The sequence below is a fragment of the Amphiura filiformis genome, chromosome 5 (genome assembly GCF_039555335.1).
Source record: "Amphiura filiformis chromosome 5, Afil_fr2py, whole genome shotgun sequence".
NCBI classification, from domain to species: Eukaryota; Metazoa; Echinodermata; class Ophiuroidea; order Amphilepidida; family Amphiuridae; genus Amphiura; species Amphiura filiformis.
In genome coordinates, this window is record NC_092632.1 from 24,302,639 (window position 1) to 24,323,291 (window position 20,653).

Sequence of the window (20,653 nt, forward strand, 5' to 3'; positions counted from 1 at the left end):
AAAGAATAGTTTGCACTATCTGGGATGTGAAGTTCAGAAGACATAAAAAAAACCCAAAGGCCATTTGAATCCTATACTGACACTGGAACTCTTTGCTGTGTAACATACTAGTATATACTAACCAGACATTGCAGACAGTCCAAAGCATTCTTTTTATGACACTTCTATGCCTGTTTTGCCCTGGGTCTCAGGTACAACCGGGTTAGACCCAGGTTGATTATAAGTGTGAACAGGAAAAAAAACTCACAAAAAACGACACGGGTCAATTTTTTTCAACCTAGGAAAGAGTATAGGTTACAACCCGGGTAAATTGTCAGTGTGTACAGAAATTCACTGTTTGACCCACACCACTTTTCGTCATACATAAATTCTCCCAGCCACATTTCACAGGTGGGGCTCGAACTCACGCCGCGCCGCTATCGTGAATTCTGAATGAGCCTAGCGCCTTTGACCGCTCGGCCACCTGACTTGTTGGTATCCATCTTGAAACTTTTTTGAACATAAAATCGCAACTTCAACATAGGCCTACCACGTGACAAGCAAAAACTGAAAACGTACCATATTTTGGAATTTTATTTGCTTAATAACATTAAGATAAGGATAATGAACTGAGTGCAATGCATTAGTCAAGATAATCGCACGCGCCGTGGAGTTCTTGCATTTAGCTCGAGAGCCGAAGTTTTCTTTTGGGCGGCGCGTTCACTGGACTTTAGCGATTCGTCTTTCTTGCACCATGTCAGATAGTGATCATAGTGTGAAATGAGTACAGTCTGGTAACGGGCGGCGAATGGCATGATCGAGCCGGCAACTTGTGAAACTGCCCGGCCGTAGGCCTATGGCATTTTCAACCCGGATTTTCAATATACTTGGTTAGTTTTAAGGGGTTCATTATCGAACCCCGACGGTTTTAGCTTGTATTTATATTATTTATTAACATAGGCCTATTTGTTTGTGATATTTCAAGCGTTTTAAAATTTCAAAATAATCCCATTCAATTACACGGTTGACGATGAAAATTTACTGAATTTAGAGAATGCAATGCGGCCACCACCTGGTCTGGTAACTAAGAAAAAAGGTCCTACTCGTCGGACTAGCCATTCAAAGGTGTTATATTTTAGTTTTATATTCCATGATGCCGATTAAAAAAACCCCAACAAAGCAACCAAAAAACCAAAAAACAACAAAAAAAAAAAAAACCCAAAAACCCTCAAAACAACAACAACAAACAATCGACATCGAATAGGCCTATTATGTATTTGACGTCGAACATTCGTCGGAGATCATTTTTTGAACAACAAACATACGTTAAGAAATGACTCGAAACAGATTGAATACCAAATATTTGTTGCATTGAAAAAAGTCTGTTTCAGGCCTTATGTACCTGCATTTAAAACTAAAGGGTTCCAGTTTTATTTCCAGGATGCTAAGGGGCTGTGCAATAATTATGAGCCCTTGTGGGAGGGTTTTTTCTTGGGGGGGTTGGCGAGACGAAGGGGGGGGTGCAGTTTTGGCAAGCCGAGGGGCGTGGCGATTTTTGGCACATATTCTTGTGGTGCCTTTTAAATAAAATGGTCTTAGGGAAACAGTATAGGCCTACGGAAATGCTTAATATGCAAAGTTCAAACGCTTGCGCATTCGATTGATTCATGCAATAGGCCTATCATGATATACATCGGGTTATACTAAGAGCGCCATGCATATCCATATAGGCTTTGCGATCAATAACCTGAAAAATGTCATTCATAATCATAATGCATATAATTATAATTCATAACTTATTCATAAACCATAAACCATCATCGGGAAAACAATTGCACTAGTCTCGGTCCAGCCGGTTTGTAACAAAGGAGCACAAACCAGCTGGGACCGAGACTAACAGTAAATAAACGGATGAGCTTCTGCCAATTTATCTCGGTTTCTGTTTACAACATGAGCAAACAATGGACGGATACCAGCATTTAAAAGCCGTGTATACACTAGACTAGAAGATACTGTTTTAAAATTACGATGCACGCTACCTGTACTCGACATTAATTTGTGAATAATGTGCCACATCAAAGCTGAGGAAAAGTAAGTCAATATTAAACAAAATAATACAACCCGTCCCTCAATGCCATCCAATATTTTATAAGTATACACTATAGTATAGACAATAGAACGACAGTGCAGCTTTACTTGATCTACAACCCTGGACACAAAAAAAAATGTAGATATTTTATAGCGCTTTATGCCGTAAACAGCCTCAAAGCGCTTTACATTTATAATAAATGATTTATTCCGCCGTTATTAGAATATGTCGGAACCACGTTTGCAGCCTACAAGTGGCGCAGGGTCCATCAGTACAAGACTGTGACTACCCCTAACAGCTTCCCATTGCACCTGGGTGGGGTGAGGCAAGCGAGGCAAAGCGTCTTGCCCAAGGGCGCAACACGGTGATGGGACGGGAATCGAACCCACACACGTCGAGCAAGTGTGTGTATGTATTTCCCTTGAGTCCAAGGCCGTAACCACTGAGCCATCGTGCCCTCAAAAGGGTTGGAATGAAATTAGCACGGTATTGCAAATGAGCCCTTTGTTCCCCTGATCCCGGCCCCCGATCAATGTTGAATCCTGATATTTTGTTCATGTGCGCTCAACAGTGGGGAAAGGGGAGGGGGTGAGACTTAACACTAAGAAAGCGCCATTTCATCACTCTAAAAATAAGGAAAATATGGCGGCCATTACCAGGCCCGTCCCGAAATTTCAGAGCAAAAAAAAATCATTTTTTGCGCTTTTTTGGACAAAAAAGGTCCAAATTTTGTCCACATTTCACAAAATCGCCCCCTCCCTTGGAAAAAGGTCCACTTTTTCAAAATCAGCACCCCCAAATGAAATCCTGCGTACGGGCCTGGCCATTACCGTACAAGGTGCACATTCTATTTTTCATTCCAACCTTTTTTGTCTTGCATTAGGTCCAGACTGCTCGAAATGATAGGTTATACCTCATCAATTGAAGTTTCACCATGTTCACAGGCCAGAACTCAGTTGAACAATTTTATGTTACATGACTACTACTTTTATCTTTTTGTGACACTTTGTAAAACTTGAATTGAAGCCATTTCATATTTTAGTTTGAAAAAGCCGGAACTTTGTGAAATGACCAGTGGCACGCGTAGATTCGCGCACATTTGCACTTTTGGAGCCAAAATGGGCAAATATTAGGTTAATTTGGTCAAAAACTCATATTTCAGGCGTCAACATTGGGGGAGGGGGATGATTGCATGGACCACCCCTGGCAAAATATTGGGGGGGGGGTATCCCCCAGATCTACGCCTATAGAAATGACGGCCCATGGCCTTTCGTGGAAAAGATTTCCCTATAAGCCTAAAGTGCCGGGTGTCGAAAGCAGAAGCGAAAACGACCACTTGTTTATCCACTACGTGGGGGGTGGTGTCTAAAAAAGGTGGACAATTTTGCAAAATGAAGGTGAAGGTCCGATTGAAGCCGCAGTTATGATAATGATTCCCCAAATATCAAGTGAACAAGTTAGCAAGTTAGGTGGCCTATGCCTATATATTACAATGGGAGCATCATCTAAATAAGAGCAGAAGATAAAGGGCTCTAGGCGGCGGAAGCGGGGGGTTATTTTTTGCGTGGGCGTCCAAACCCCCCTAAAAACATAATTAATAGAAGAAAAACTAAAGCAATAATTTCCCCCGTAATTGCCCTGTGCATCTTGCGTTTTTGGCCCAAATATAGGGTTAAATTGCTCAATTTGGAGCGCTTGGGCACACTGGCCCATAAAATAGGCCCTTTATACTATAAATCACTACGCTTTTTTTCTTTATACTAATATACCTTCCTCGAGTCTGTAATTTAGTATCACTAAATGTTATGATGAGAAATATATAAAAGTGTACATTTTCAGAAAGGAAATGATGCAAGGATTCCAACTAGCAGAACAGATTCGTTCAAAAACTAACAGAAATTGATATAATGCGCAATATGAAAACGATGATTCATCAAATTTTTGCCCCCCCCCCCTCCTTCGGGTATGTGGGAGGTTGCCTATATGGGGAGGGGTACTAATGTGTATTTCAAAGCTCCTGGCTTGTTTTACACTTTTAATAAAAAGTGCTTCCTTCTTACAGAAAACATGCTTTAAAGTTGTGAGTTTCCTATACTTTTGTACATTCTTCAAAGTTTTTTTGTCTAATAACATGGCCTACATGACTGAAATTGATATATATAATGCGCAATATAAAAACAATGATTCATCAAATTTTTGACCCCACCTCTTCGGGTATGTGGGAGGGGGCCCACATGGGGGGGGGGTACTAATGTGCATGAAGAATACATTGTGTGAGTAATTTTGTAATATTTGGTATGTTAAACATACAGAGTGATGTCACTACAAATTGGGACTAAAATAAGAGACCTATCCCAAGGGAAATACATACACACACTCAACCACCCCACCCAACCTCCAACCCACCCCACCCCGACTGACGGCCAAACAAAGCCAAATGATACAGCTAAAAGGTTCATATCAAACCTTTGACCCAAGTTTGCATCCATTTAGACTTTAAACATGACTTAATATTAGATTATACATATGCCTATACGGCATCAGTCCAGCATCATCTCAAACGTCATCGTTCATTAATATACATTACATACTTCTTTAGAGATGAGTTTTTGAACGCAAAACCCGACACAATCAGCAATCATATGCTGGTCCGATAATCGACCAAAATGCATCCATTTTGGGCATGAAAACCGGGTGTTCTGATTTGACCACATGCATGTTAAATGAGTACCATTATCTAGCCCAGTCATCCAGTCAGGGTTCTAAGGAATATTCATTTTAAAATTGGAAATAATTTATATGCGTCCAGAAAGAATCATAATTAATATTTCTTTTTTCGTTGTAAAATCGGGAAAAGCGGAACGTTCCGCTTTTTACCGACTTTGAGGTTTAAAAAGCGGAACGGTTGGCAGGTATGCAAATTGCCTCACAAATGGCTATTTTATAGCTGCAAATTGCCTATATTCCAGAAATGTCAAGAGAACATGTTATCAAAGTATCTAAATTACAGCAGACACAAAGGGTTCCAATTATGTCAAAATGGACTGCCCGACAAATGAATGTTTTATTGCTGCAGTTATGTTACAGAAATATCAAAAAATTAGGCCTACTCCCCTGCTCTAACAGAATGTTTTTACCTTCAATGAGTGTTTGTAGGCCTAATTATTTGTATACTAGAACACTGAGAAATTGTTACTCTTAATTCGTGATGCTTATAAAACTTTCTCCGTCTTTCGTTTTCCACTCTCTGGAATAATTTTTTTTTTGTTTTGGGGGTTGCCAACTCAAGACCCAACACACAACGAACAATATTTATCACTCGGAACGCCACCACACCACTCCACGCCATACATAAATTCTCCCAGTCACATTTCCCCAATATGAAATTGAAAAAAAAGTAAAATTAAATTTGGCAGAGGCGGGGTTCGAACTCACGGCGCACCGCTTTGGATACTCTATGAGCCTAGCGCCTATAGACCGCTCGGCCACTTTTCTTGTTGGTATCCATTTGAAACTTATTTGAACATAAAATCGCAACTTCAACATAGGCCTACCACGTGACAAGCAAAGGCAGAAAATGTACCATATTTTGGAATTTTATTTGCCTAAACACATTAATGTGTATTAATAGCGCTCAATTGTTGTTAACTGTGTGTTCTACATACAGAAATCCACCAATAAATGGGCCTCTACATCATGTACATGGACAATACATCATATCGATTTTGACTCGCCGGAACGAAACAGTAATCTTTGGCAACGTTTTTCTATCCTTATTCTTGCTCAATTAAAAAATATTTTGGCGTATATAAAATTGAAATAAAATTCTCTGCTTCTTTTAAAAACGACATCAAATGTGCCACAATCGGGTATCACGAATCGTTATGTGCAGTAAATATTCATATATTCTTTTATACATAGGATGCTTCAATTTTGACACAAAAAATATTTCATTGAAAACCCTCTCACTCGGCTATTTCAAAGGTAACCACGCTTCCCCAGAATGTGCAATAAATTAGCATTAAAAGTTTTCTTATTTTAGCAGCATTCCAGAAACACTTGTCGTTTGGCGAAAAGAGGAGTAGAACGCCACTGACCATGCATCCTCTTTTGTTATGCATAGAGCCGTGGCAAGTTTTCCGTGACGAAAATACCGAATTCCGCGATTTTCCGTGCGTGGTTTTAAATACTAAATTCCGTGATTTTCCGTGATGTAATTTCAATTCCGTGTTCACATTCCGTGATTAAAAAAGAATCACATTTCACAAATCAAAATTAAATATAAGCGTAGGCCTATGTCTACTCTATGTCTAGTTGTTTTAAGGTTGATATCTTTGAAGACAGACTTCATTTTCATTATATTTACCTCACATTCTCATTATTTTTTCTTCATTTTTATTTGACTCAAGGAAAAACACGTTTTCCGCGAATTTCCGTGTTTTCCGTTTTTTTCTTAAATTCCGTGGATTTGTCCGTTTTTCCGTGACACGGAAAACTTGCCTGACTAGTCAGCCATGGCTGTTGTTATACAAGACCCCCCCCCGTCACTTAAAGCCATATTATAACATTTCTGTGAAAATAGATTAGTATTTATTTTCCATAAAATGTTAGCTTTTACTGTCAGATATGTCCCCTTTTAATTTTGAGCCGAATAACTGAGGTAAAGCATAGAACATTGGAATTTACTACTAGCGCCCATGCATGTTACTCCCGCGGTTGTAATACGGTACGATCCTTGGGGTGTGTGTGTTATGTGTATCCCGCACGCCGTGTACGTACTTTGCATAACTGGAAAGAAAGCAAGGTACACCAACTTGACGTGGGGGAACAAGTAAAACACAGACTAGACAGTACGAAAGGGGGGGGGGCAAAATAGGCATTAGAAGAAAAAGTGTACTAGAACAAGCGATGAAAATCACTGAGCACAAAAGTAGACAAAAACCAAACAACCAATGTAGGCCTAAAAACAGGCAAAGTTCGGTGCAGAGTGCCAAAATTTAATGGCCAAAAATTGCCAATTCCAGAACCCACAGAGGTGTCAGGAAAACAGTACAAAAGTACACTGGAGTGATGAAAATCACTGTGTACATAGTCGACAAACAAAACCTAACAGACACAAAAATCAACCGACGTTTCGAGCAGATAAACTGCTCTTCTTCAGGGACAGACGACAAAATATTAAATTAAACAACGAAAACTACATGCTGTAGTTTAAAGCCAAATACAAGACAAAAACTGAAGGCAAGAAAAGGGTAGCAAACAAGACAAGCCCAGAGCAACTATAAGCTATGTCTTCACTTTGCATACGTGTTCGACTAATATTTCCATCAAAACGCCGGTTCCATCGTTTTATTCAAAATCTCAGATTTCGACAAAACTCCCGACAAAACTACAGCACCTAAAGTCTTGATTTTTGCAGAGTATCTTTATTGACTAAAGTACATTACAATCGTGTAAAAACCAGAATTTCTTTGAGGGAGTTCTCCTCAGCAAATGTTATAATATGGCTTTAATTAGGCACTGGGAACGATCGAAATCGGTGTTGAAATAAGCAGAATGTTTAGTTACACCTTTTCATTTCATAATAAATTTTCTCGGGTCAAATGAAAAGCAATAATTTTCATTTCTTTGGTAAATGTCAGAAAAAAATATAATGCTTGGTACTGTATTTTTTTTTCTCAAACCATGTGTTTAACTAAGGTGTGAGTAAGATTTTCGATTTTCACAGGCTTCAACTTGCCCTATGAGCTTTTTTTGTTAAGGTCAACGTTTTTGCTTTTCCAAGTAAAATCCCGGGGAGTAAAATGCGCTAATGACATATATTTCCCAACAATTTTCTCCATTTAAAATGTAACAATCCCCCCTCCAGGTTGAACTAAAAATTTCAGGTTCCCCCCTAAAGACCCCCCAAAAATTTCGTGTTCCCCCCTAAATTTTCCCATTCCCCCTCTGTCATAAATAACGATCGCTCCCTAAAATTCAATACAATAGTGACATGGTTGCCTAATACTATTTTCTTTTGTTATAACCTGTCCCGGCAACCTGTATAGGTCGCATGTCACGTGCACAAAACTTTACATTTTTTTGATCCATGGGGCCAGACGAATAATTTGATATGCTTTGTTTGTTTATTTATTTGTTTGTCAAGTTTAATTTCGGTGCAACGTCACTTACGGTCATGATCATGGATACAGTGCAAACTTTGTTTATTTAATTTCCATGTCATAATCCGAATCAATGTCACATATTTTTGATTTCGTAACTTTCTTTTTGAATAGAGATGTCAGAGGCGACAATTCTTGTGACACGATGAAACAACAGAAATTATCAGGATACCTGGTGTTTATTGGTGCATTTACAACACGTGTGCTATTAGTGGTGCTCATGCAAAACGGAGGTATTTTCTTATTAACTTTTCAGCGGGAGTTCAACGTAGGCGCAACCCTTGCTGGATGGCTGGGAAGTTTGCCTATTGCAACCAGGGGCTTCATAGGTAATTATGATTTATGAACACCTTATCCGTGAATGCATTTTTGCTGATTTCGACAAACATTACACTCACAATAATTGTGTTGTTTATGAAATATCAAAATCTCGATTTAACGTTCGCGTACAACCGGGCGTACAACGTGCATTCAACAAAAGGCCGCTTTAATAAATTGAACTCACTTTGTGCTGAACTGAAAACATGAGATAATTTCGTAACATTGAGCTGACCACTCCCAATCATGCATGATCATGGAAGTCGGTAATTCATTTATTTAATTTAGAACTAAATCTACCCTCTTTTAATCGATACTCAGCATTGTTATGAAACATGAAAATCGTGATTTACGTCAATGTTTTGGGTGCTAACGTTAAAACGAGTTCAACATGTAACACAGGCCACAGTACATTTTTGAAATTAAAATTCTAACTGACATTTTATTGAACTTAATGTACCCCAAATATACCATCTACAATCAAGGAAATAAATAGTTGGAACACTCTGTTGGAATTCTTCATTGCCGCTCTAAGAGTTCAGTGAAATTAATATAACAATGTTTGATGAGAAGTTCAAACCTTCTCCTTTCCCCTCCCCTCTCCCATTCCCCCTCAACCAACATCGGGGAGACTGGAGAGCCCATGTGATCATCATTGATGAACTGGGGGAGAGAGGTGGCGATTTACATTTAGTATGTGCCAACTTTAATTTCCTTGATTGTAGCTCCATCTCGATCTGGGATATCTCAACATCATTGACACCTTGCAGAACAATAGCAGAATAACTTAAATACGCCCATATATCTTTTGTACATGTTTACAGGACTCCCAACAGGTGCTGCTTTAAGACGATGGAGCTGTCGAAAAGTCGGAATAGTAGGAGCAATTCTCCTACCTGTTGGCATTCTATCCAGCATATTTGCTTCCACAATTGAACATCTTGTTGTTACATTTGCAATAGTTACAGGTTTGTATATATATGATAAAAAGGAGCACATACAGCAAGAAGATGAAGTTGAACGATATGAAGACAAATGTGAATGTGGAAATGAAGATAATGATGACAGTACAGATGGATATGAAAGAAAGGAAGATGTAAAGATGATGATGGAGATCACTATGTAAATGATAATAACGATGAAGAAAATGATGATGATGATGATGAAGAAGAAGATGATGATGATGATGATGATGATGATGATGATGATGATGATGATGATGATGATGATGATGATGATGATGATGATGATGATGATGGCAGGGAAAAGAAGATAGAATTGGAGATGAAAATGTAAAGAGGAAGATGGAGATATGATAATGTCAAAAGCACTTCCTTTCTCTTGACCCAAAGCCTGACAGTAAAATTTCTTGAAAACTTGATTGTTGGGAGTGGCCTTCTTTTCCTTGTTCTTTGTCTTCAAATCTGTTTCTCACTTCTCTTTCCATATAGGCCAGCATACTTATAGGCTTTTTAGCCTGGCTTGAGCATTTTGTTTGAGCCTGGTCATGAGTGTAATTTCCCTTGTGGATTTAATAAAGTTTTACTTGACTTGACTTGACTTGGTCCCATCAGTGGGTCCTGATGCAACCGTTTAAACAAACAAACAAACAAACAATTGTGATCATGCAAATTTAAATTGTGATAATTTACTTGAGTAACCTTTGTATTTTGCGCTTGATAATGTTGTTCATTATTTATTATTAATAACTTTGAATATTTGTGTTATTTTCTTATGTTAGGTATTGGTGGAGGTATTCTCTGGCTCACATCAGTTGTTGTTGTTGAAAAACACTTCACAGAGCACTTTGCTTTAGCTCATTCAATGGTTTCTTCTGGAGGCAATATAGGAAAGATGATTTTACCACCATTCATCAGATTTCTCATTGACACTTATGGATGGCGTGGAGCATTACTAATAGAAGCTGCTCTGCTTTTCCACTGTGTTGCTGCTGCAAGTGTTTTTAAATCACAACAAAGAACCACAAGGGAAATGGATACAAAAACACAAACAGATATTAAACATGATTCAATTAAACAATGTGATACAAGTTCTACCCAACTCAACAAGGATAAAGATAAAATGGCTCCTATGTCCAAATTCCACACACATCAGTGGACCAATCATTATCTGAACCCAAGAAATTCGAGATTCACTTGAAGTCCTATTGTCGGTTTCTTCCTGCCTCACCAGTGTGGATGATCTCCCTGATGTACTTTTTCCATAGTTTTGGATTTGTCTCCATATCTATCCACAGTATAGCTAAAGCAGAAGAGAGTGGGGTCACTTCCCACCAAGCAAGCTATTTGCTCTCTCTGATTGGAGTTGGTGGAATATTTGGTCGAGTTATGAATGGAATATTAGTAGATCGTGGATGGCTATCACCAATTGGTATTGAAATAACCATGACGATATTCATTTGTACTATCACCTTTATTGCTAGCAGCATTGAAGGTTATATTATGGGACTGGTATTGACAGGGTGTCTTGGATTTGCTTTTGCATTCCTTTTCACAACTATGCCAGTTGTTCTGAAGCAAATGGATGGTGATGCCCACTTTTCTGTCAATTTAGGATTTGTATGGGCGGTGGGTGCTTTTGGAGATCTTGGTGGAGGACTCCTGACAGGTAAGTTGAATGGGCCTTGCGCCATTACAGTTCAAAGTGTAGATTCCAGTTCCAGGTGTAGATTTCAAATGGAATCAGCCATTCCAAAATACAGGTAACCCCTGGAGGTAACCCCATTTGAAATTCACACTACACTCCCTGTGTGGAAGATTAAGGTTATGTCTTTCATGGAGGTGGTTGGATTTCAACTGGAATAGCCCAAATATCATGATTATATAGTTGAATAAGCTTGTATTCTCAACAAAGTTATAACCATGATCAACACAATATTACTTAAAATATATAAAGTTATATTGATGATGAACATCACAATAACAAAGCATCATAACATAACCTATTAAAATGTACCATAACAAAAAACAAAGTAACATAATGTAACATAACATAACATAACATAACAATTAACATATAACATAACATAACATAACATAACATAACATAACATAACATAACATAACATAACATAACATAACATAACATAACATAACATAACATAACATAAAATAACATAACATAACATAACATAACATAACATAACATAACATAACATGACATGACATAACTTTTAAGTTAATTAAAATTAACCAACCCAATCATCTGTTATAACAGGTAAAAAATAAGGTTACATATACATGTCACATGATAGTATACAAAATAGGATGACCCTCAAATCAAAACCCAAATCACTGCAAGTCCACTTGTTTGTTACTCTGCCGAAAATAATGTCATTAAAGTCAACAAGACCAATCCACGGCATTACATGTTGTTGATTTGGGAGTCTGAAGTGCCATAATGTGGCACAGTATAATTATTTTACAAACTATTATTTTACAAATTGAGTTTGAGCCTGTGAAAATTAAAGAGGCCCTTGAAGATTTTGGCTTTTTATAACACTGATTATAAGCTACATTAAAGAATCTTATCATTTTGAATGACCATCAATTTGTTTCTTCTTCTCATGCCAACCACAGGTCTCATACGTGACATAACTGGCAGCTATAGTGTAGCTTTCTACCTAGCAGGAGCATCATTTTTTATGGCTCTTATATCAGCCATTATTCTCTACTTTCTGGACACAAGACGTACAAACTCCCATCTTGAAGAGATTTCAGAGCAGAAGGTTTGATCTGGTCTGATCACATACAATATGAGATATATTAACTTGATAAACTATACTAAAGATTTGTGAGTTTCTGGGTCTTTTTCAACAGACTTACCAGCATGTAAAGCAATGCATTGCTCATAATAGGACTGGGCATTTTTGGTAATTCGTATTATTCACTTTTATAGCTCAAAAGATCTTGTGGTTTTTGAAATTTGTCAAAATCTGATTTGTCAAAAGGTAGTTTTCAGGGGTCAGGACTTTTTCCCCCTGAAAAGTATCTTTTTGGCAATTTGGGTACTTTTAACACCTCAAGAATCACAAGACCTACAGAACTTCCAAATACCATGTTTGAATAAAATTTTAATAAAATAATAGATTGCATGATTTTATTTACAAAAATACAAACTTTATTTCTGTGGATTACATGTATGTCAAAAGCTGTCAAGGTTTGTTTGTGAAGAGTGCAATATAATTATAAACAATAACATCACATTAGTAGAAAATAAAATTTGACCTCTATATGTTTTTAACATGGTCATTAGATAATCTTTTATAAATCAGATTGTGTGATTACTTTTTTACAATAAATATAAAACAATGATTGATAATACAATCATTTTTTTCCAGAGTGTATGATTTAATGTCATTATACAGCTGTCTATTGTATATGTCTTATCAATCATGGTCATTGTGTAGAATTATAAAACATAAAAAGTCTATGAGGGTCGGAAAGTTTTAACTTTCATATTTTCCACGATTATAAGCTTGGGTCTTACTTGCTTGAGAGAACATTTTGTCTAATATATTTTTCCATTCATTGTTGTAAAAGTAAAAAATCCAGAGTGTATGATTTAATGTCATTATACAGCTGTCTATTGTATATGTCTTATCAATCATGGTCATTGTGTAGAATTATAAAACATAAAAAGTCTATGAGGGTCGAAAAGTTTTAACTTTCATATTTTCCACGATTATAAGCTTGGGTCTTACTTGCTTGAGAGAACATTTTGTCTAATATATTTTTCCATTCATTGTTGTAAAAGTAAAAATTAAATCAGAATTCAGTGATCTGTAAAGATATACAACAAAGTCATGGTAAAATAAAATTTAAGTGCCCATAAAATACCATTTAGTCACTTTGGATGGTTTTAAATTGAAGCAGACATAGAGAAAACTAGTGAAAATTAAGTGCTACTTATAGGTTTTGGCTTAGGCAACAGATAGTATCTGTGTGCTGGCCAGGCTTCAACTACAAGTGCAAGATTTGAGATGTTTTCTCAAAATATAAAACTATCTTAAGGGATGGGGTATGAACGTTTGGACAGTATTTATTGTGGGACATTAGAGCACATCAGACATATCGAATTGCATTCTGAATCGAAGAATGTCCTTCTGATATCAAATAATTTTGATTTTTGAAATTGCAATGTAATACACATTTTATGGCAAATGATTAAAATTTGATATTTTTGATATTTAACAGTACTCGAAGTAAACTTTATAAATCTGATGATATATACTTAAAGTGTATGTAGGTGGGATGATAAGCCGACGATCAATAGAAAATTTTGACCTTTCGTATTGAAGATATGGATTTAGTTTCCCAAAACACCCAAAAAAATTAGGTCTTTTGGGGAAAAAAATCCATATCTTCAATATGAAAGGTCAAAATTTTCAAATGATCGTCGGTCCCATCTACATACACTTTAAGAATATGTCATTAGATTTATAAAATTACCGAGGACTGTTATATATCAAAAATGTGAAAAATATCAAATTTTAATAATTTGTCATAACATTTGTATTATATCGTGAATTTCAAAAATGAAAATTATTTGATATCAGAAAGACATTCTTCGTATTCAGAATGCAATTGATATGTCTGATGTGCTCTCATGCCCCACAAAAATACTGTCGAAACGCTCAAAACGCTCATTCCAGATCCCTTAAGAGCCACTAAACCAATACTAGGCTTGTTTGAATAATGGATGCATTTTTCATAATGGGGTAAATGCAAATTTACAATTTTGAAATTTAAAAAAAAAATGAAACTTGTCGTTTGCATCCGACACTCGTGTGGAGGGGTTAAGTTATGGGGAATACTATGCAGGCCCATAGCCAGATTTGCAAAAATATACAAAAAGTCCCAAAATTTAAGAATTTGCAAGCGTAGTGAGCCAAAAAATTTGTTTTTTTAAGCTTTTTTGGTCAAAAAAAGGTCAAAATTTTGGGATAAAAGTCCACTTTTCACAAAATTGTGACCCCCCCCTGGAAAAAAAGTCCACTTTTTCAAAATCAGCACCCACAACAAAAAACCCTGGCTACTGGGCCTGATACTATACAATATACTTTGGCCAGTAATGACACTCTGCTCCTGATATTTCACTAAATAACTACCGGTACTATAATTATTGTAAACTGTGGCACACAAGACTTACTCTTGATTATCAGGTTGAGTTCTAGATGCCCACATAACAAGAAGACCTCGATTTCTGGAACCTTTCACAGGAATCTTAAGCTGAAATGATATAAAAGATGTCATCACCAGTGGCGGCGCCAGGAATTTTTTTTTTTTCGGGGGGTCATTAGGGGGGCAAAGTGAATTTCAGGGGGGGCAAAATCAACAAAGTTTGCGCAAAATTACCGTAAAAAGTTGAAATTTTAAGTAATTTTGGGGTTTTTCTGAGGGGGGGGCAACAGGGGGGCAAGAGTTCTGACTGGGGGCATTTTTCCCCATGCCCCCCGGTGTGGCGCCGCCACTGGTCATCACTTATTTAGTCACTAGTTTGCATTTCGCACTTTATTCCCCCACTTTATATATAGAGAGAGTTATGACAATTTTCTATGTAAACTGGCATCGTCATCATGCTGATGGCGGCCCACTTGTTGTTCATCAGAAAGATACAAGTGGACACAGTGCTAAAAATACAATTTTTTAACACACTTTGAGGCTTCTTTGACCTCTTTTTAGAAAACTTAATAACGCTACATCCATTTTTGGCACATATTGTGCATTCGAGTTTGCACTCTAAATGTTAATAAGTGATAATGATCATTTGTTTTGTTGCTACAATGCAAAACATAGATGTCAAAAATTGTTAACTAAGAAGATGCATAAAGTCTAACATACAATACAGGTGCTCCTATATGGTGATAATCAAGTCATAATCAACCCCCTCCCCAAATGATCGATTACATTTAAGCCCTTCCCTGTCCCTGCACATTAAGATTAATTATTTAGCAATTATACAAAATGTGATCATATTGCATCAAAATAAAATGACTGATTTGCAAATTGCATGCTAACTTCTGTATTTTAACTTGGGGGGGGGGGGTAACATTTCCCATAGCAGCCCCCATGACACGCCAATGATATGAAAGTTTGGGCTATGTCTTTTCAATGTTGTACAGGGCTCACAGTCATAATTCTCTTTATCTATGTAAAATCATGCTTGAGTTTCCAGACACAAAACAGAAACAAAAATGAGTACTTAAAATCTTGATATCACATATGTTTGCATGATAAACACAGCTCTTCATTACCAATTTCTGTGCATTTTAATCTTTAATTGATCTGTGCAAGGTTTTTTTTTTATAAAAAAGCAAAACCGGCAATATTGAGAAATAGAAACCAAATGACCTTTCTTTTTGTTTAATTTCTAATTTTTCAAATCAAATAACATGTCAACCATCACACTTAAAAGGACAAGAGATTTAACCAAAAGCAAAAGAATTTGTGTTGCTAAATAAAAATGGACATTGTCTACTCATGATTATACTACATGTACTTAAGGCTGCAATTTGTTGGAATTTGTAAAACTGTACTGGTTTCAATATCTATGTACATGCACTATGCACACATATTTTTGGGTGAAATAATCTGCCAAAACTTACTTGTCCCCCTTCACCTTGCCAAAATATCCTTTCCCCTTTCGGCATGTCAAAAAAAAAGGGACCCTAAGTTGTATACAAAATTTTGGTATCCAAAGTTCATCTTCAGTACAACCTTGCATTATACAAAATGGCAGTTTATCTTTGCGAAATAATGCAGCATATTTTTTTATTAATTGCATAGCCAAACAGTACCATTTAGGCATTTATCAATTCATCATTGGCAACAAACTTAATCAGTTTTACTTCAAATGACACAGTGTATGACCCTCACAATAATGGACAATAGTTGCCTGATCTGTTTTTGATTTATGATTAATGAAGGTAAAAGGCATTAACCCATATGTGAGATCATGCATGAAAAAAGAAAGTTCAAGCATATAAAGGATTTAGCTTAAGCTTGTGAAAAGGTAGCTTGTAAAAAGGTCCATGACATTCACTGAATGAGAAGAGTTGTTTAGAGTAACACCATCTTTATTTGCTTTGCAGAATTATGTTTCCAGATGCCAAGTTTAGAACCAGCTGAAATTTGTATCTTCCAAAACCAATGTAAAACCCAAATGGCCAATCCAAACTGATCAATTCAGCAGCTTAAGTCACTGTTTATTAAAGTCAGTCTTTCAAACGTTTCATGAAGGCAGTTTAATTACAAGCTTTATAGTCTGATTTACACACCATGACCTTCCTCGTGCGCTACTGGCTCAATCAATACAGGTACTCCTGTTATTTTCTGGCTAGCAATTTACCTTTTTGGTAAATCTCATAAGTCTTTGGGGGTAGACCTTTTATGTCTACCCACAAAGGCTTATGGGATTCTTGAAAAGGTGAATATGCTGAGGGGGCACTTCAGTTTATATGATGCGATCAAGCAAAATCAGTTGGAACTCGGAAAAATTCAATTTTCAGTTTCTTATAGGATAGCAAAAAGCCTTTACAAAGATTTTGCAGAAAACTCAGTTGAAATCAAACAACCAGTTCATAAAGATATGAGCAGTAATAGAGTTTCCAAAACAAGAGGAAACAAAGGGAAATGTTTCCATTGTTTGGCTATATTTCAAAATCAATATTTGCGAGTTCCGACTGCATGTTTTACTTGATCGCATCACACATATGAAATTAATACAGTACAGGTGTAGGGCTGAGACTATCGAAATTGGTGAGAGAATTTTTTCTTTTTTAATGGGGGCTTTGAACCTAATTGATGGGGTCAAAGGGTGAGAATATAATTTTTTTACAAGTCTTTTTGTTTCATCGATTTTGTTCAAAGACTTTGGAAGGCGTTAGGAAAACTTTATATACCGTAGCTAAATAAGTTTATTAGAGAACATGAATCACTTTCAAATGCCTAAGAATCTCGCATTTGAAAAAAGAAAAACAAATCCTCAAGCACTGTTGGAAAAGATCAAAACTAACAGTGCTGATTTTACATGAATATATCTCCCTGATCAATTGTGAGTGGACACTACGAATGAGCCGTAAACGTGGCAAATTGTATTCTGAGTTACAGTGTAAAATATGCGTGAAGGTGGTATTCATAGGTATCTCAATTCGGCGCGACAAGTATCTCATCAAACACTGTTTAAACCAATCAATAATCCTATTGCTGAAGAGGATAATAAGCTTCTACCTATTTTTACAGAATCCTTTAAATAGTTCTTGTCTTTGTTTGCTTTGTCTAGGTATGTATAACCATCAATTAACAATGAGAGGACATTCCTGAACCTCGTTGACTTGGGGACGATTTGAAATGACCGCCAATTATGACTGTTTGATATTTATTACCAAAAATGTAGAAAAAGAGACACATGTAGAACCGAAAAAAAGTACAATTTTGTTGACGGAACAGATTTCAACAAACCATAACGTTAACCCCGCTTCTGGATATCGTTTGAAGTCAAATGATATACCATTTTAAAGCTTATCATAATACTAATCATGGCGTGTCCGTCCGTACCTCTGTCCGCGCGCTATCGCGTGCGCGTGACTCGCTAACGCGTGCTCGTGGTGCGCTATCGCGTGCGCGCTATCACGCACATGCGGTGCGTAATCGCGTAGGCGCAGTGCGAGCATCGGAAAGCATTACAGTGTGGTTAATCGTGCAGGTGCATCTCATCGGATCAACACATATTTCAAAACGGCACATGTGCAGAGGCCTATTAGTAGGAGAACATGACTATTTCCGGGATGCAAAGAGGCGAACGATGGGTTTCAGATTACAGCCAAGTAAGCATCACAGCTACAAAACTACTAAGTTGATTATTGTGTCAAATTGGGTCTTGATCATTGAGACACGTATATCATAGTAGTTTAAAAGGTCGGGGCAAGTAGGCCTATATGGGTAACGGGTGTTGGGTAATCGGAGATAGTCATAAGAACCACCCAACCCGAGAACCGCGAAATCTAGTGATATATTTTCTAAACACAAAATAAAACAAAATTGATCAGGGCTGACTTTACGGCTGATTTGTGGTGTCCAGTCACACTTCATAAAAATTCTCTAGATGAGAACCAAAAAATTTTTTATGTGGCCTTATCATACCTGTGCATTTGTTCCTTCTATAAAATTCCATCTATCTGTTAAAACAATGAATTTATTGTATATTGGTTTGCCCAGTCTGTCAGTAGCTACAGGATCTTGTCTCAAAAGTTCCATAGCTTTAGGAAAATAACTGTGTGAAATTAGACCATCTGGAAAAAGAAGGAAAATTATTGTGAAAAGAAGTTTATATGATACTGTTCATAATATTAAATATGTGTGGCACTACAAACTTTATTTCATTTTCAGTCGCAAAAGTTTGATTCCATTATACTTTCTACATCACTGGTAGCTTCACCGCATCATACTGCAAAATACTGCATTGCGGTATCGCAATAAAGTTAAATACATTTTAACGTGGAAATGGGACAAGTTGCGTTGAGTTGCAGAAAAAAGTAATCAATATAGGCAATGCACCGCACTGCAAAGCAAATGCAGCGTAGTATGAATGGACCTAAAGGCTGTCCATACTAAACATTTAAAATGTCTGGAAGTTGTTTAAACATTTAGAAAAATCGCTAAACGTGTAAAAGTAAAAAAACCAAAAAACAATGGTTGACTGGAACCCTTTTAAAACAATTTGAAATTATTTTTTTTAAATTGCCTATTTGGGCCCCCGCCCCCTAGTGCAAGGAAAAAGGAGGGAGAAAGAGGAAAAAGAGAGGAGAGAGAGGGGGAGAGAGGGAGAGGAGGGGCAGAGAGATGGGGAATCCATACGATATGCAATACCATACAGCTCAACTGATCATACTTTTCCTACATTCACAGTCATGAAAATAACTATAGATACTTGAGAGACCATTAGTAGCCCAGTTCTGAACCTTTTCATTGATCATTCATAACAATAGGTATCTGATGGATCAGTGAAGATAAGAAGGGATTATAATATATCCGTAACCTTGATATTATAGTACATCTCGAGGAAAAAGTGCAATGGACATGTTTTCATTTTATGTTTCAAATATCCAGCATGAAAATTGAGATTTAACCCAAAATGGAAAATTTATTGGAAATCTGTTTAACAGATTTTTTGACATCTTTTTCTGCACTGTATTATACCTAAATTAAGAAATTTGATAAATATTCAAAGAAAATATAGGTCATCCAAAAAATTTTGATTTTTACACATTTTGGGGCAAAAAAGGAAAAATAAGCAAATTTATCAAAATCTGTTTTAACAGCTTCATTCATCAAGTCATAACAAACGGCCTACATGCTTAATTTCTAATAAAATATTGAAATTGTGAAAAATATAGGTATTTATTGATTTTCATGTTTTTTCTTGCAAATATGCTAATAATATGCAAATTATTATTGCAAAATAAAGTTTCTACATAGCATACATCTTTCAAGTGTGATGTTCAAAATGACAGACATCAAAAAGAGATTCGATGAAATGTAAAGGTGTAGTAACAATTTTGGCATGGACTGTCTGGTTAGGAAAAGTACGGTAAGTTGAGCTGTACGATTATTATCAATAAGCCTGGTAAAAATTGTCTATTTGGGCCCCTTCCCCCACCCAAGTGCAGGGAAATTTGGTGGATTTGGGCCTCCGCCCCATACAGACTTGCCCCCCTGAAAAAATACCAGCTACGCCACTGAGAATAAGTTTGTGGTACAAATGCACGCAATAATTTTTGCCATATTGAAGTTAAAACTGATGAAATATGGTGCAAAAGTAGATTAAATTTCCACGAGGCGTGCAAAAATGGGCACTTTCTTGACTAAAATGGCTGAATATGAGGTTAATTTAGTCAGAAACCCACATAAAGGTGTCAACATTTGGGGGGATAATTGTATGGACCATCCCCCTGGCAAAATATAGGGGATTTATCGATGAACAAATACTAACATCTGATTCATCAAAAACAATGGGAAACAAATTGGTTTCTGCTTATTCATATATTTATCATATATCTTTTTTTACCCGACTCAACCAAGAA

At 36.7% G+C, this 20,653-nt stretch overlaps 2 protein-coding genes across 2 annotated transcripts in view; one reads left to right on the forward strand and one right to left on the reverse strand.

The window, feature by feature from the left end:
• The window catches only part of LOC140152839 (cytochrome c oxidase assembly factor 1 homolog), a 32,244-nt gene that overhangs the window by 8,137 nt on the left and 3,454 nt on the right, over positions 1-20,653 (reverse strand). The window contains exons 2-3 of the mRNA XM_072175360.1: positions 18,714-18,862; positions 14,722-14,801 (exon numbers count right to left, since the gene is read on the reverse strand). Of these exons, the coding sequence (XP_072031461.1) occupies positions 14,722-14,801; positions 18,714-18,862 (229 nt within the window). The remainder of the gene's footprint in view (positions 1-14,721; positions 14,802-18,713; positions 18,863-20,653) is intronic.
• LOC140152837 (monocarboxylate transporter 13-like) lies at positions 1,912-12,945 on the forward strand. The gene is made up of 5 exons (XM_072175356.1): positions 1,912-2,070; positions 8,347-8,561; positions 9,375-9,518; positions 10,292-11,178; positions 12,150-12,945. The coding sequence occupies exons 1-4, from the start codon at positions 2,045-2,047 to the stop codon at positions 10,708-10,710; spliced, it is 804 nt and encodes a 267-aa protein (XP_072031457.1). The 5' UTR covers positions 1,912-2,044; the 3' UTR covers positions 10,711-11,178; positions 12,150-12,945.